The following is an 18350-nucleotide window of genomic DNA, read 5'->3' as shown; positions in this document are numbered from 1 at the left end:
AAACACAAATAAACAACCTTAAGGCAATGTCTTATGGCTGGGAAAATGTGGCACGTTTGGTAATTCTGACGAGTCAGATCTTTCCTATTCCCTCCAGCTGTGCTTATGGGTTTAATCTGGCTACAGAGCGCTCCAACTCCTCTTCCTCCCCAGCTCCAGGACGTCCTGGACCGTCAGAGAAAATCAGTTGACGGCACATATTTACTGAGCATCCACCACATTAGTTGACTAAATCACAGAAGGCACACATTTCCTGAGGCGCTTTTATTTCTGTGATGTTTCTGGGGTGCCTAATCTAGGCAAATGCTCCAGGTGAAGCCAAAGTGGACGTAACGCAGAGACCGATGGACCCGCCTGTCGGTCCCTGCGGGCTGTGGAATTATAGATACCTTTGCCGCCGTGTGAGGTGAGGCTCCTTGGTCCAAAAGCAGAAGTGCCACTTTCTGATTATCGTAATGTGCAGCTACATGCAGTGGGGTTAGCCCGCTCTGAAAACACGTGCAGAAACAACAACCAGTGTCAAAGGGGTCTTAACGTGAGAGGCCTAGATTGAGGAAATGGGATTAGATTGGATACAACACAGAGAGTAGTTTACGTTCCACTTTCCATAATACTTGGACCCCCGTATTCGCCTCCTACTTCCCAGGTGTTCTTCCTCCTAGTGGGACTTAACTACGGCGCAGTTATAATTTGGGTGGCTGTTGGGAAACATTAGCAAATGCGTGGAGGTGGCCCATGACCTCCTACCTTCCCAGCAGCGTCTGGGGACGCGCTTTTCTGTAGCAGGAGGTTGGCTACTTCAAGCTTCCCATATTTTGCTGCCACATGAAGGGGAGTAAATCCTTTCTGAAAAAAGAAACAGAAAATTAATGAGCGATAGAAATGGCGTAAGGGCACGCTTTTCTGTGACTGATGAATTATTCCAACAGTGATGAGCAGTTAAGTCTGCCTTTAAGGACCAAGACTCACAGCTAAGAGTTAAAGAGTCCCTTTATCAACAGAGATGAGCAGAACATGCCAGGATACCTCATCTTTTTCCCTCTGCTGGCTGAGCCATGACACACCATTAATTCTGGAAGTAACCAGGTATCTTGCCAAGATGAAGCTGGGGAGCTGGATCTGGGGCTTATTCCAGGGCTGTTTTGGGGTTTCATATTGTGAGAAGAATAAATTACAAGGTCCTGGACCCAATGTGGAGGGCTTGGGAAAATCCAGGGCAAGTCTGGACCTCTCACAACCTCACATCACCAAACTGGACACTTTCTCTTCCCTTTTCCCTATTTCCCCACGTACACACGTATCCTTATGTCTGCTCCAGTCTTCAGGAGTAGGAGTCAGAAATTTTCTCCCCTTTGCCACTATAGGTGAACTGAATAATAATGTGGTTCTAGAACAGTGACACTTACTCCACAGGTGAACTCAATAATGACACATGGACAGATATGCAAAAATTAGATGCTGAGAGTTGAGTGGCTGGTCTCCCATGCTGCCAACTGCTACAAGGATTTAGGTATCAACCAGTCAGTCAGCATGCACTATGAGGGAGGGCCCCAAGCATGAGTCAGGGATTGGAGGGTCATCAACAGATTTGACCCCACGAGACGACAGCAAACTAGAGGCAATGGGCAGCCAATATGGTGAAATGTCTGGACACTCCAGACTTCATCACTCATTATTTTGTTTCACATATTAAATGAGATTCAGGAACTTGCATCTTAACTCTGCAGAAGAGCCCCCAAAAAATCACAGGAGATGAAGTCTGAAGTTTTATTCAGTTAGTTCTCTAAGTATTTGTAATTATCTTTTGTATTGATTACACATTAATCCTTCTTATCTGCATCCAAATAAAAGAATGCAATACTAGCTTTTTAAGACACGCCACAGGCCAATTCATCTTGCTATCACACTTGTCAGGTTTATGTAGTATCACGAGAAAAATGAGCTCCACATTTTGCATCATGCACATGCAGAGCAACTGTACACTAGGGTATTTATTACTCTAAGACATCAGAGTTGACACTAAAAAAAAATCAAACCATAGATCAGACAACAATAATGATAACAAAAAGAACAACAAAATAAAAACAAACCAAGAAACACAAATTTGAAAGTATTCACTTTCAAATACTGAGCTGTGATAATGTGGTCTGTGTACTTGGCCTCAGCAAGAGAAATCTGTAGCTGTGTTTTTAAACTACCATTTAAGTCTATCAAATAACTTGCAAGAAATCTCTGACTCTAGATATCAATGAGGTTTCATTAGAAGATAATGTGCTGAAAAACTTAAGATAAAAACCCCCACAAAATATACACAACCACCCTCCCCCACACCAGTGCTTTGCTAGCCGTGTTAATGACAACCCTGGGATCCCAAGGACAGATGCTGTTATGCAGCTTCTGCACCCACTGCTTTGCTGTGCTAGGAGATGTAAGGAGGATGTATTTTGGGGGACACAGCAGGCTTCCGAGGCTCGCTTTCATACCTTTGTTGTTATAGATAAAGATGCTCCATGATCCAAAAGGAATGCGGCGACATCCTCATGCCCCTCTCGGGCTGAAAGGTGAAGTGGGGTGTACCCAGAAGTCGTGGCTGCATTTGGAGATGCTCCTTGCTGCAACAGCTGTTGTACTATATCTGCCTTCCCCAGTCGGGCTGAAATGTGGAGTGGGGTTTGGTCATCCTGAAGGTAGAAATGCAAGGCTGATGAGCTGAGAAAACAGTGGTGTCATGAAAAATTCAGGGAGCATTAGCTGATTGATGTCAGAGGTACATTCAACTCTTCGACTCAATGCTAAAAATAATCTCATTTATCTTTTTCTTTAAGGTTCAGAAATGTGGAGATGGTGGATCTAAACTCCTTAAATACCCTTGGGGCAACCTATCTGTATGAAACTGTGAAAAGCAGCTCTATTTATAAATTATCCCCATCACCACCTGCCGTAATCAATTTTTAACCTCTAATGACCCCTTTTTTGGGAGATGAGGGAATGTATCCCAGTACAGCTCACTTACCCAAGAAGGACATTATCCCTCCACCAGTTACTATGCCCTCACGTGGAATGAATTATTTCATCGGTTCTGCCTTCCCATAGTCAAAAGTGGAGGGAGAGGAAGGCAGTACAGGGTTGCACAGGTACACCCGTGCAAAGGCTCCTGGCCAAGAAGGCTGATGGGGGCTGATGCCCTCTGTTTGCCAAGATGTGCATCCTGGCGTGGGCTGCATCTGCCTAGAGAGGAGAGCCGCTTTATTGCAATTCACCCAAAGGCATGAGGCACTCATCCAGTCCTGTACCCTTAGGGCCTTATGCCAAGCGGGAGGGGCATGTTTTCCTAATTTGCCCAAAGATCCCCTGAGGTAGTTCTCCAGATAGAAGTTTTCTACTGAAATGTGATAATGTTCAGGTAAACACTTTAAGCAGGGAAGGTGGAGAAAAGAGGCTAGAACACAGGACACTGTTTTGGAAGAGTAATAGGATAAGGGTCAATGTCAAAGCAAGAAGGGCTATGTAACCAGTAGGAGGCATAGCAGGAGTTGGAGAGAAGATGACTATTGAAAGCAGAAAAAGATAAGACCAAAGAAAAATCTCATATGCTTGCCCTACTGCCACCACCACCACCACACATTTACGGAAGACCTACTAAGTCCCAGGCTCTGCTTGAAGTACTCCTCCTACATTAATTCATTAATCCTCATAACAATCCTATGAATTACAACAATCATTATTCCCATTTTCTATATGAGAACTCTGGAAAGGAAAATGTAGCACAGAGATGTTAATTAACTTGGCCAGTGTTACACAGCTACTAAAAGATGGCCCAAGATTCAAACACAGGTAGTCTGGCTGAGGAGGCCAGCCTCATTATATATACTACCTCCTTAATGAAATGAAAAGTAGAAATCCTATCCTCAATTTCAGCTTGTGAAACCATTCCCTGCTCACGATGTTTGATATGTAACTAACAACAGTCTTAAATGTAAGGTTTCTTATAATCCACAGAAGATTACGGCCTCTCTTAGACATTCTATTTAACCAGCAGTGGATTAACCAACATCCTCTAGATAAGGGGTCAGTAACCTACAGTGCAGGGGCAAAATCCAGCTGCTGTTTTTGTAAATAAAGTTTTATTGGAACACAGCCATGCCCATTTGTTTACACATAGTCGATCACTGTTTTCACCAGGGCTGCTTTTGTGCAATACTGGCAGAGTTGAGTAGCTGCAACAGAGACAGTGCATCTTGCAAAGCCTAAGATATTTACTATCAGGACCTTTACAGAAAAACTTTGCCGACCTTTGTCTCTAGATCCTCGGTAAAATCCATAGACTGGCACCATGGTCCACCAGACACTCGAGGCTCTTGGCCTGCTGCCTAGGATGTCACAGCCTTTGTACCTACCTGTGGATTCTGTGCTTACAAAGCCCCAGTTGTTTGTTACTGCACTAGTATGTTTGGGACTAGTTAGTTTACCAGTTTGTACTAGTTACTTTAATTATACAATTAAGCCATGTGTTAACAGATAAAATGTGAGTATGAAAGGAAAGGCTTTGACTTTCCCTTGGAATAAGTTGAAAACTTTGGAAAGCCTAGACAGAGGTTAATAGGGACCAATTATGGTCAAAGCAGATATGGGTGAGACAGCTGAATACACTGGGGGAAAATCATAAAAGTCTAGAAATAGTCTGTATTCAAATTGTTTCACAAATGTCTTGGTTTTTTTACTTAACCTGAAACTAGGAACTGCAGACTGTGCAAATAAATGGCAAATAATTGTACCTTTATATACTGTAGGTTGAAATTAAATGGTTAAGGTATTTATGTATTTATTTATGATTCTGGACCTGAACTGCCATTTTGATGACCAAACTATCCATCAGACAGTAGCAGATGAGTGGGTTCTACTGGAAGCTAACTAGCAGACAGACCACAGGCAGCCTAACTCAGCCCTGACAGGAAGATCTCTACAGCAGCTCTGATCTCAGTCTCAGGGTTTATGGTTTTACAACTTGTGCAGAAAAAGAATTCCCTTTTTCCCTTTGTGGCTATTATAGCTGACACATAAGTCAACCAACAGAACTCAATGATACCTCCAAATTGTGTTTGTTCTAGAAGCTTTGCGCAAAAGCCCTTCTCCGTGGAGTACAAAGAGCCCTGAACCATGTTTAGATTCAGTTCCTAATTTTTTAGGCACTAGTAATGTGCTAAGAACAGTTCCTGGCACAAGTTCTTGTTCTATTTAATTTTGTTAAATAATTCAATGAACAAATATGGAGGGAAAGGATTTTTTTATAATTATTATACGTGGATAGAGACTTTCATTATTGGAGGTTGTTCACCGTTTTTAAAAAGTATTATTCTTGAAAGACAGCATGTATATATTCAAAGGTTTTATGAAAATCAAAGGGCTTTTCCTCAATAGCAAACACTGTCATGTATCGCACATACCTTAGCTTTAGCTTCTACCTGAGCGCCGTCTTGTACCAGGTACCGCACGACTTCAGCTTGGCCGGATCGAGCTGCCATGTGCAGTGCTGTTTCTCCTCTCTGGGAACATGAGCCAAAGTAAATTAACTGCAGCTCTGAAGAAGAGTGGTGTATTTTGTTTGGCAAAGCTTGTGATGGACTTTTTTAATAAATAAAAAAATAATCCTAAGCATCTCCTTATCGAAAAGATAGGAAACCAAATACATAAGAATTTCACAGGAACCTGATCCACAATGGTAAGGACTTTGGTGTAACCCCGGGGAGCCTAGTCACCCATGGTATCAGAAGTGTTGCTCGGTGATCTACTAATACAATATGGCCTTAGTGGCGGCTGGAAGGGCGAACGCTCACAGGGGCCCAGCAGAAGGGTCAGTGGTACAGCAGGGCAGGTGGGGCTGCTCAACAACAGAGCCCCACCCCTGCCCTGAAGTGGGCAGCCTCCACCAGTGTCTGCAGACTGTGGCTGAAACTGTGCAGGATGCCAGCCCTATTATGCCATACCTTCCTGCTTTTCAAAAGAAGTGGCCGTCTGAATGTTTGTATAAATTTCCCAATCCTTAAATGTTGCCCATAAAATCAGAATTAAAAGCAAAACATTGCATAGGCAACATAAACACACCCAAGGGCCAGACTTGACTTGTCTACAGTTGGTTTGCATTCCCTGCTTCCTCTGAACAGATCAGTATTCAAGTCATCGGTCATTATCCCAAGAAGTCATTTTCTTTGCCACTGGACTGCCCCTTCCCCTGCCTTTTCACGAAATAGACTTTAATTCAGGTTATTTATTCATTTATCTAATAAAAATAAAACCAATATAGAAAACATAGATACAGTGAAATGTGAACATAATAAAAAGCAAATATATTTTCTCACACAAGTGATGTCCCCTCAATCTATAAATTGAGCTTTGCTTTATAGGCCATCAACCTCCATGCAAGGACGTACAAAGACAGACCTAAGAGGAATCTTGTTATTGTGTTTACTGGAAAGGTGTGGAGCATGTTGTTCAATATTACCCAATGTTCTCTTTATGAAGGAAAATACTCTCTGGCAATTAGTACCAAGAAAGATTGTATTTAGCTGAGAATCTGATCTGTTCTGATCTCACGGATATGCTGACTTGGGCTGCTGGAAGACACAGAGACTTATAGGGAGGTCTGCCCTTCTGGGTCAGCTTGTTTTATTTCTGCTTCTTTAGTGCTCATGGGTCCAGCTAGTGTTATTATGCTTGTGGTCCTGTGTGCTAACATCATTATGATGTCAAATTTGAAACCCTGTAAAGCAATGTCAAATGTCACATACAGATTGAGGGTGTTCAGTTTTGCTCGGATATTTATTCTGCAGTGAGTCTCTTGGTTCTGACAGAGCAATGCTTAGTGTGGAAAACAACATCACCCGATAATCTATGAACTCAGAGTTCCGTGGGTTTGCTGTAATGTGGTAAAAGCACACTAAAGAGACATTACTTTGAAGTTACTTGAAAGTAACTTTATAAACAATGATAGTGTCTGAACTGCCTCAACATGCAGCACTTTTTAATGCTTCTGTTACAGAAACCCCCCCCCACAAATACTTTATTTCTAAAAACGTAATATCCAGTAGTAATGTATCTGTAAGGTTAATGGACATAGTTCATAAATCCTAACAATGTGTGCCCAACTAGTGACTGAATGGATCTTGCCTTCGAAGTAAAGGAAACCAAAGGTATTCTCAAATTCTGTCCTTTTAAGCAGTCAAATTAAATAATAATTTAATTACAATAAAAAGTAAACAAGTAAAAGACACCTTTGCCAGTTTCTTAGATACTCACAATTGGACCTTCTTTGTTAAAAGAATACCTACCACGTTGGTGGTGTTTGGTGAGGCTCCATGATGCATTAGTTGCGATACAATATTTACATGCCCCATGAAGGCAGCAACATGGATTGGGGTAAGGCCCGACTATGGGGAAAAGAAGGAAATGTTGGTTTGTTGACTTATCATAAAAACGGTTTGTCTGTGTGCTTGCCTGCCATCCATCCACCCACCCAGCCACCCACCCACTCATCCAACCATCCAACCATCTAACCATCTAAATGAGTTCAGTAATCAGATCCAAAGATAATCAGGACATTCACCAATATGTCACAGATTCTATAAGGCAACTATATCAACACATAATCATCATTTGTATTTCTCTAGAGCAAGTGATTATGAAAGATCTATGTCCTATCTATTAAAGAAGAAATGGAATTTCATACTTTTGATGTAGATATTTGAAAAAAATTGAGAGATAAATAACTTGAAGGTTTTTTTTCCTTTGCCAATAAGCCTTCCTCATCCATGTGAGTGTTTATGTGGGGGGGAACAGTGTGATTTCATACACATTAGTAAAAAGTTGACTTTTATTTCAGATTCTATTCTGGGCTTTAAAAAGGATTCCCATGTACTCGGAATAAACTGATTATATTACACACAAAAGAATAGGGTACCTAATGAAAAGCCATCCCTCTAATAAATGAGCAAATCAGCATTAATACTGTCAATCATTTTATATTTTAAGTTTATGAGTATTACAAATTAAGGCAATATAATTAGAGCAAATATTACAATGGCCATTAGACTAGACTTTAATATTTATGTTTGTTTCACATCCTATATCCACACACACATGTGTACAATACCCCAGAACACTATTCAGCATAAACCAGAATTTATTGATTCCAGGATATTTTATATTGAATATACCCATGACTGTGAGATTTAAGTAGAGGGGATAAGTAAGAAAGAGGATCAAAATGTCAAGTCAATAATCTCGTTAAAGAGTGTAATTTATTTGTGCTTCTTATATGAAATGATTCCATTTTGAATTTTTCTGCATGTAATTTAGCTTACAACATGAATATCGTAACTTGACAGAAAAATTTTAACATGGCTAGAAAGAGCTAACCTGTTTTTTAACAAGGGAGAGCAGGGAATAATTAATCTCAAAAGAAATTTGAGAAATGTCAAAAAATATGTGAAAGGAATTCTATACAATAAAACTGAGGTAAGAGAAAGAAGAGTAATAATTCTGGCGGCCCAGACTTCAAATAGCAAAAAGAATTGAGGAAAATGAGGAAAACAAGAATTTTGTTCCAGTTTGGCACCTTTTTGCATCAGCAGAGGGAGTCGTGGCAAAGGCTTGGTCTGAACTGCCTTTTACAGCTCTTAGGGAGCACAGGGCTGCCTCGGGGAACTTCCCATCTCTGACCGACATCTCTGGGTGTTTTATCAAACATCAGTCAGAAATCTACTTTAATTTCAGAACGTGTTCTGATCTTTAAAAAGGGTTCCCATGCACTGAGAATAAACTTACTATTTTATACTTAAAATAACAAGTTGTCTGGTATGAGGCCATAGTGTGATAAGAGAGCATCAGTATTTTTTTTTATTTTTTATTTATTATTCCAGGGTTTTGTGAGGGTACAAACATTGTAGTTACACTTTATGTCTTTGCCTCGCCCAAAGGCATGCCCTTCCCTCCTTTTAGAGCATCAGTATTAATATTGTCAACCATTTAATATTTTAAAAATTGTGTTATAAATCAAGGTAGACACTGCATTTGCAGGTAAGACACTGAAGCCAAGCAACAACCACTAGACCAGACTTCAATGTTAATGTTTGCTTCGAATCCTACAGTTAAGCATCGAGCTCTCAGTAACACTTTCCTGAATGATCCACTGTGGATGGGCCAGGCACCGTGGGTACACAAAGACCAGTAAGACTCAGCCCTGTCTTCAAGGAGGCAGCAACTTCTGGGGGACATGGGGGAGCAGCTGAGTCACAGTTGGACAGCTGGATGAGCACTTTGATAGAAATATGCACAGGATGGGGTGATGGTCCCTAGAAGAGCACCTAATCCAAGCCAGGGAGTGGGAAGGTTTCCTAGAGAGGGTGCCCAGATCTGGGCCTGAAGGATGTGCAGGATTAGCCTGGCAGAGGGGGTGTGACACAAGAAGGTGCACACATACGAAGGTGTCCAGTCTAGGGATGTGCCAGCAGCTGGAATTCATGGAGACTAGAGTGCTGGGGGTAGCGAGGGGGAGATGGGCGAATGAGACAGGTCTGGAGGGGAGATGCCAAGCTTGGTTTGCTCAGTCCTGATTCTGATGGGTCATTTCTCTGAGTTGGTTCCTGTGAAAGAAACCTAGAGCTAGTCCTTTACTAACTTCAGCAACTCTTTATTTCATTAATTTTGAGTCCTGAGATAGAGCAATCCTTGCTTTACAAAAACACAGGAGTTGTTTTTTTTTTTTTTTTTTTTTTTTGTGAGACAGAGTCTCACTCTTTTTGCCCAGGCTAGAGTGAGTGCCGTGGCATCAGCCTAGCTCACAGCAACCTCAAACTCCTGGGCTCAAGCAATCCTTCTGCCTCAGCTTCCCGAGTAGCTGGGACTACAGGCATGCGCCACCATGCCCGGCTAATTTTTTCTATATATTTTTAGTTGTCCGATTAATTTCTTTCTATTTTTAGTAGAGACGGGGTCTCGCTCTTGCTCAGGCTGGTTTCGAACTCCTGAGCTCAAACGATCCGCCCGCCTCGGCCTCCCAGAGTGCTAGGATTACAGGCGTGAGCCACCGCGCCCGGCCAGAAGTTGTGTTTTGTAGGATTTCTCAACCTCGGCACATGTGACATTTTGAACCAGATAATTGTTTGTTGTGGGAAGCTGTCCTGTACGTTGTAAACTGTTTAGTGCATCCCTGGCCTCTGTCCACTAGATGCCAGCAGTACTATCCAGTTGTGACTATTAAAAATACCTCCAGACACTGCCGAATATCCCTGGGGGTATAAAATCGCCCCCATTAGAGAAGCACTATGTTACAAGATTTCATATAAATTAGGCTTTCCATGATGGGGCCACTCACCTTGAATGTGTATTTTGGGTTACATTTCTAGTCACAGTGATGCCTTTGCACCCTAGCCACCCACATTCTTGTCTCCTGAGGACAGGCAAAGAACTCTTCCTTCTGGTGAAGAGTTCAGAATGTAGTCTGTGGCAACGGCACACAAACAAAACTGGTCCCTGGAGATGGCACTGGGGCTCTGGCTGCTAAGGCTACAGTCTTAGCACCTCAGGAACCCCAGAAATCTTACTCCTCTTACCTCGGTTACAGCTTGGATGGATGCACCGTGTTTTAGAAGGAGTTCCATTACTTTAATTCGATTCTTCTTGCAGGCAATGTGAAGAGGGGTAAAGCCATTCTGCAAGGGACAAATACACACACTGCTTGACCATATGCCACTGAAATCCAGTTTTACTGTGTGTGGTAAAATTTTTTGCTAAAATGATGTGCTATAAAGACATTGAAATGAACAGAAATTACCAGGGGTTAAATAGAATGTGGGTTATTTCTGGAAGCAGAGGGTCATCTAGCTGCTCCTAGGAACCCAAGGTGCCCTGGTAATTGTGAACAGGAAATGAATTTTTGTTACAAACTCCTGGTTAGCCAAGGCAAAAATGGCCATGCGTTTCCTTAGGTTATTTTATTTTGGAACTCACTCTTCCAAATAATATGCCCCTCCTCTACCTCATTTCAAACACAGTCTAAAAACAGCTGGGACCAAACATTTGTCCTCACAGCCCAGTGCCTGTTCTGACTTCTCTGATGCAGTTTAGGACAACTACAAGACCATCTCTAAAATGTTTTCATTTCTTCTCCAGCTCTAAGATTCACGTAGCTGCTTACTCCAAGGAAGCAGAAATATAACTAACCCATTATTTGACTCATTTTGTTTAATATTTAATCTAATAAAAGGACCTGCTTTTTAACAAATTAGCTACCAAACTGCCTTGCCTGTGGTGCATATTTCAGTTGCCAAGGGAGAACTTTAAAATACCAGGGGCCACCGTAAAAGCTGAGGTCAAAGTTACCGCAGGTGCTTTCATGGAGGTGCCTGAGACCCCTTCTCTGGCCACTGTCTATTGCAGGATGACAGGCTACAGCCTCCATATGTTGTGAAATCTTTACAGTCACAGGAAAATGAGAGTGGGAGCCCACACTCTGTTTTAAGACTTTTTTTTTTTTCTTGTATGGAAAAATGAGTCACAATTGCTAATTTCTTTTTCCTCCCTTCTCAGAATTCAAGGACATATTTGATAGACTGGGCAGGCCAACAGCCCTGGAAATGCTGCTCTGGTAAAAGCTTTTAGAATTATAGTGGCAATGGAATTTTCTAGGGTCTGGAGAGTTTCTCTTTCATCATTCTTTCCTGCCCACTCTGAATATCAGAGTCTGCAGAGCACCAGAGGTGCCATGGATCCCTCCACAGGGCAACCACACCCTTTGGAAAGGAGCAGAGACCCTTCCTGAAAGGGTTGATTGGATGACAGCCTTCACCTCAAAATTGCTAGTAAACTCACATTGCCCCTAACATTTGGTGATGCATTTTTGCCTTAAACATGGGTACTTATTCTGAAATAAATTTCAACAGCTAAGTTGGGACCATTTATTTTTTTCAAAGATAACAAATGCCATCTTGCTGAGAAAACCAAATGACAGCATTAAAAAAGCAGATCATTTTAGGAGTTGAGACCACAAACTGGACCAAAATTTTGACTGGCAAAAGGAAACAGAAGATGACAGGCAAGATTTCATTAACTTACAAGGTTCACATAGTACAAAATTTTAGCTCACAAATTCCTAGACCTCTTTTGTTTAAAATAAAGTTTTTTGACCATTTTGCCTGATGTTTTTAGATCTCAGAACAAACTTTTAATTCACAGATTATATCTTCACCTATAATAAGATGAGGTTGACCACCTGAGTCTTTCTATAATTATACAGTCTTTGGGTTCATTTGTATAAGAGAATCACTAGTGTGACCACAAAGAGGTTAATGATTTAGCTCCATCAGCCTTTTTCATGTCAGAAATAGAAGGTTTTGTAGATTTCTCTGAAGGGTATTTGAAAAAATTGATAAGAAGTATACTTTCTTTAGCTAGCGCCTTTCATTTTTACCTCCTCAAAAGTAAGCCCTTCACATGCAGAAGTAACACGTCAGCAAGACAACTTAGGCTGGACTTGTTGGCCGAGCCACTCACCAGGGCTTTGGCATTGGGGTTAGCTTTCTTATCCAAGAGAACCTTGGCGACTTTGTAATGGCCACAGTGAGCAGCCACATGGAGGGCAGTCAGGTAGTCATTGGTGACATCGTCCACGGGCACGTTATGCTGGAGGAGAAGTTGGACGCAGTTTAAATGATCTCCTTGGGTGGCCATGTGCAATGGAGACAATCCATTCTGGAACACAAAGGAAATCAGAGTTCATTTGTTGTTTGCACCTTTTAAATGCAAATGTGCCAAACCCAAAATAAAGTGCAAATGCAAAGTACAACTAAAAACACTAGTTTTTCACACAGAAATATCTACTATTTTTAAAAGGTTTTGACAACTGTTTTGAACCATAGCAACTTTTAAAACTAGTCCTCCCACTTCTCATGTCAATCAGTAACAAACTGTCGAGGATAATTTCTTTTCCTGATTTAAAAGTAGTGTGAACTACAGTAAGGGCTATAATTTACTGCATTCTTAATGAATAGGAATTCTTAATATTCAGGACTGAAAGGAAAAAATAGAGGCAAGAACAGATTGATGTTCACTGGACCGGTATTTGTTTTATTCTTATAGACTACTAATACTTAACGTTGAATACTATATTGATTTGATTAAAAAAAGGTCTGAATACCACAACACATTTCATCTCGCATCAATGCAGAGAGGAAAACTTTCCCTTTTTCTATCATTCTGGTGCCCCCACGTGTCTATGATGTGGAAGGGCAAGGCATTGACGAACTCATTAACTAATGCTTGCCTGGTTAGTTTAAATCAACTGGGTTCAATAACACAGTTAATCATGTGCAGCAGGAATGAGTTGAAAATTCATTTAGAGAGCTGAGAGAAGAAATGAACAGGGTCAAAGGGAAATAAAACTTTAAAAAGGTTAGAATGGCATTTGGCATTCAATATATGTTTCCTAATGAGGGCAGAACAGAGTATTAAGATGTCAGTCTGTTCTGCATACTTCTTTTAAATATGAAGGCAAAGTAGGGGAGCCTGGGAAATTCTTGGGGAATCCAATTATCAAGAGAGGCTCTATTAATTATTGTAACATAATTTTACATATTTTGGGGAAAAAGGTGATTTGAAAGCAAATTCAGTTTCTAAAAAAAGTCGTCATCAATGAATTTTGACAATAATGACATCTAAAATATGCAGTGATAAACCAGATGTTTCTGAATCCTCTGGGCCAAGTTATTTGCCTCAAATTTATCAATGAATGAAATAAAGGAAATCAAGATAAGAAAAAATAATGTAAGCTCTCTGTTAGCCACTCTCATGGCATTATTCGCTCCCTGCCACATATTTCAACCGTTTGTGTTCCTTAAAGGCAGAGGTTCATGGTTAGAATCTCTCCATATAGCCCTGCATGTCTAGAAAGAGCTTGATAAATATTTATGTAAATTTAAAGATCTCACATAGTGTCAGTCCGTCAAGATATTTGTGCCTAAAAAAACCCCCCTAGAACATTTTAAACCAAAGTAGAAACTAAGGTGCAACAAAGGGTGGGAACATTTCCCATTTGAGATACTGCTGCCCACGAGCATATGCACTGGTTTATTCCTGCCAAACACTCCTTTGCTTTATGTTTTGATACAGTCTTAGAGGAAAACACAAAGTAAACAAAGAAACAAAATGTGAAAGAATAAATGACTTCGTGGAAAGTAGAAATTGGAGGCAGTGTCAACAATAGAAGGAAATTCTCTAACAATATATGAAACAATGACGCATGGTTAGGAAATGCAAAGGTCATTGGGGAAGGACGAGAAGAAAGTGAAGACAAGATCATCTGCCCCATGGAAAGAGGTGTTATTACATATGGTGCCTGAAAATATGGATCCAACATTATGGGCTTTCTTAGTTCAGTAAGATGAAAGTCTCAAAGAACTGGACAGATTGCCTTCAAGCCAGGAACACATTCATTCACTTCATACTCATTCAACAAATATTTACTAAAGGCCTACTGTGTGCTAGGCACTAAGCTAGGTGCTTGAGGATACTGCGCTGAACAAGGAAAAGTTGTTTCCTTCATTCTAGAGAGCCAGACAGCAAGGGGGGTCAAGAAACAGATATTTTCAAGATAATGTTAAGAGCTCTAACAAAAATATGTTTAAAAAAAATTTTTTTTTTTTTACTTTTTTTCATCTGATTTCAGGGGGTGGTGAGAGTGGAATGGGTGGATAGTCAGAAAAGGCCTGTCTGAGAAGAATGTACAGAAGCCACAGAGATCTGGGACAAGCTGAAGGACTCAACCCGTGTGAACAGGAAAGAACAAACGTGGTGTGTTCTAGGAAGTAAACGAAGGCTGGCTGGCTGCAAGATAGTGACTAAGGAGCTAAACGAAAGGAGCTGAGAGAGGGGTGGTCTGAATCTGGTAAAGAGCTTATTCTCCGTGCAGGGGGAAACTTCTGGTTAAACCTGGTGATGTAATACACGTATTTATCCTTCCTCTCCTGAAACTCCACCAAAACACACTAAAGGAATTTAAAGAGTGAAATCTACAAGAGCACATACATATTATGCCCTTCCCCATTGCCACACACACAGTGCAAAAGGAAAAAAACAGATGAATGATGTCTACAAATTTTGGAATATGAAAACAGGGTTTGAGTGTGGTAACTCACCTAGCAGAAGAGAGAGGCTGAAACCTAAGTGTCTGCATAGGGAGATAATCAGTGACGTGCTGACAGATGTTGAGCAACCAATTGCTCAAAAAAGAAAAGCTCCAATGTGTACTATTTGCCAATTTCCATGGTGTAAACACCCCCATTATGAGCAATTTCAAGCTGCCCATGTCATGTTGCTGAACGTGGAATTGGGAAGAGATATATTAATACAATCAGCTCTTGTGAGCTGATGGAATCTGGCTCTGGCACACTGGTGGGTATAATAACAACAGGCTCATTTCTCTCTCAAATCTTAGTGAGGTGGAGGGTATGGAAACATAGTACCTTGGAAAATGAGACTTTGGGCTGAAAACAGGATTGGTTCAAAGTCTGTGTTTGGAGCTGTCAGGTCTCCAGGTCCTTCCCAACCTAGCAAAGCCAGATGATGGCCTCCTTCTACTCTGTAGGAAACAGAGTTTAGTCTCTGGAGAGAGTGAGCCAGAGAGATCCAGACTTCAGACTCAGGGGCACAGGCAGAATAGAGGGCAGTGGTGAGATCTGGACTGAGAACAGGTGATCACAGGAAAAGGAAGGACAGTACAGGGATAGTGATACAGCCTCTGGAGTGGGACTGCCTGGGTTCAAATCCTTGTTCTACCACTAGCTGAGATATTTTGAGAAAGCTACTATATCTCTTTGGGTTTCAGTTTCCTCTTCTATGAAAAGGGTATAACCGTACTACTAGTATTTCCTAGAGTTATTGTGAGGACTAAATGAGTTAATAGATGTAAGGTACATAGTGAGTGGTGTGTAGCAATCACTATGTAAATATTAGTTATTATTATCAAGTATGCATAGAGGACAGGAAGACTGACAGCCCATTTTCCTTCCCCTTCCTCAGAATGTATTCACAGGTATGCACTGAAAAAGATTGGTGGATTCATCTCTCAAAAAATGGAACTGCCCCCAATGAAAAGGGCATCTAACCCTGACATTAGAGGACTCTCTGACCCACAGCCACCTGATCATCAGCCCTGCATACTCTCTCAGGTACAGACATTTGTGGGAATCCACCAACATAAAAGACAGAGTCAAAGCAAACAAGGAGAACAAAAGGAAATCTGAGGAATCAGGAACATATAGGAGGCAGAAAAAAATTAAATAAGAAAAAGTTGTGAATTTCTCAGAGAAGTGATGGAAAATACTGCATCCATAAAACAAGAACAGGATGCCTTAAGAAAAAAAGCTATCAGAGAACAAGAAAATGTTCTTGAATGTTAAAAGCATGGAAGAAAAATTCAAGAAAATTTCCCAGAAGAAAGCCAAATTAGTGATGAGATGAACAATAGGAGAAAAAGATGAGACAACTAGATTTTTAACTAGGCCTATATTGCTTTGATAAACAGAAATTAATTTTAAAGAGAACAACAGGAATTAATTGGAGCGTTTTTAATAAGCAGGAGGCTACCATGATTTGGTTGACAATTTATGTGGCCATCTGACTGCAAAGTGGGAACCGGATTGTAAAGGAACAAGGAGGAAAGTGGGAGACCAATAGGAAGCTACTGCAATGGCTGAGCGAGAGATGATGTGGCTGAGAAGACAGCAGTGGAGGGGGAGAGAAGATAGATATGGACTATATGAAAGACAGTTGTTACTATAGAATGGTAACGATGAGAAGCACTCAAAAGGCCAAGAAGTCTTAATACACAATGTAAAATTTTTGTCTGCTTTCTTCTGTTGAATAATACCTTCAACAGCTCACCAGTCTACACCCTGCATTTTCAAATAAGTGATAGAATTATTCACACCACCTACACCCTGACCAGTCTTTCTAGAGTTCAGGAAACATTGACCAGAGTGCAAACAGGAATAATACATGCTTTTGTTGCTTTGATAAGGTTTAGAAATTAAGACTCTTAATAAAGCTAAATATAACCTTTAAAAGTCACTGGTTCAATTAATAAAAATAGTAGTGACAATGAAGTGGTTTGCATGTATCAAAATTTATTTGCAAATATTCTCTTTTTCAAATAGTATCAAATGGTTTTACCATTAAAAAAATCGAAAAGACACTTAGTAAACCATTAATTTTTTCCAAGCAATCGTGATACATTCCTTTCAGATATGTCAACATTCCCAAAGGCACAATCAAGGTGTAACCTTTCCAAAGTTTTCAATCTTCATCAACTAAGTGATATCCTGGGCCTCTTGAACAGTCTGTGAATTCTGAAGAAATAAACTGAGAAGCTAAAATAGGACAGCCAGCACCCAGACTTAGAAACTGTAGCTCTTTTAGTCTTTCTTAAAGCAACAAGTAATCATTTCTGAGCTATGAGAATTTCAGAGTAAAATCAAGCAGTAAGTGTTCCTGAAACAAAGCAAAAAACCACACACACAAATGACTTTTGGTATAGTGCGTTCCACATAAAGACTTCATAAACTTATTTTGAGGTTTCTCAAAGATTTGGTGAACACAGCTACTCTAATTGTCACATTGAAACTGTCATTTTCTATAGGATTCAAAAGGCTGGGTCATATAACCAGCCAAGGAATTCAAAGCTAAATACAGTCTAGTGTCCAGAAACTTGAAAATAAATTACCTTGGTTTTTGAAAGAATGGGGGCAGCTCGATCCAGCAACATTTCCACCACTTGCTCATGGCCACTCCTTGCCCCACAGTGCAGCGGCGTCAGACCGTCCTGTTGAACCAAGGCAACGTCGTCAGTTAGATTTGACAGTAACTTATGTAAATGAAGTATATTTCTTCAAGATCCAGCATGGCATCCTACATGCTGTGGACCAATGGGCTTCAAACATTTGCTCACATATCTCATAAAATAATTTCATAATTTTAAGTTGAGAACTACATTTTTTCATAAGCTTAAGTAGTTGCAAAGTATGTAATTTCCCATGACTTTGAATACTGACATTTAAATATATGACTGTCCCACCACTCTTTTGAATATCTAATGGAATCTAAATACTGTAAGTAATTCGATGCCCACCATTTAAAAAATACATGAATATACTTTTATAATAAGGATTTGTAATAGGAATTTTACATTGGTCCTTTCTCCTCTTGCGTTTCTATTTCCATTCCATTTCCCCCACGTAATTTCATAATTTTATCTTAATGTAATGTAATTTTATGCTTGAGTGTTTTTTTTTTTTTTTGAGACA

General features: G+C 40.4%; 1 protein-coding gene across 2 annotated transcripts in view; it reads right to left on the bottom strand.

The window, feature by feature from the left end:
• Nucleotides 1-18350, bottom strand: part of ANK3 (ankyrin 3, node of Ranvier (ankyrin G)) — a 515090-nt gene that overhangs the window by 153144 nt on the left and 343596 nt on the right. For both annotated transcript variants that reach the window (XM_012657562.1, XM_012657554.1), the window contains exons 9-16: nucleotides 17771-17869; nucleotides 12547-12744; nucleotides 10608-10706; nucleotides 7326-7424; nucleotides 5445-5543; nucleotides 2484-2681; nucleotides 748-846; nucleotides 390-488 (exon numbers count right to left, since the gene is read on the bottom strand). In XM_012657562.1, the coding sequence (XP_012513016.1) occupies nucleotides 390-488; nucleotides 748-846; nucleotides 2484-2681; nucleotides 5445-5543; nucleotides 7326-7424; nucleotides 10608-10706; nucleotides 12547-12744; nucleotides 17771-17869 (990 nt within the window). The remainder of the gene's footprint in view (nucleotides 1-389; nucleotides 489-747; nucleotides 847-2483; nucleotides 2682-5444; nucleotides 5544-7325; nucleotides 7425-10607; nucleotides 10707-12546; nucleotides 12745-17770; nucleotides 17870-18350) is intronic.

Source organism: Propithecus coquereli, unplaced genomic scaffold (assembly GCF_000956105.1).
Source record: "Propithecus coquereli isolate 6110/MARCELLA unplaced genomic scaffold, Pcoq_1.0 Scaffold115, whole genome shotgun sequence".
In the NCBI taxonomy this organism is placed as follows: domain Eukaryota; kingdom Metazoa; phylum Chordata; class Mammalia; order Primates; family Indriidae; genus Propithecus; species Propithecus coquereli.
This window is presented reverse-complemented; position numbering and strand designations above follow the sequence as displayed.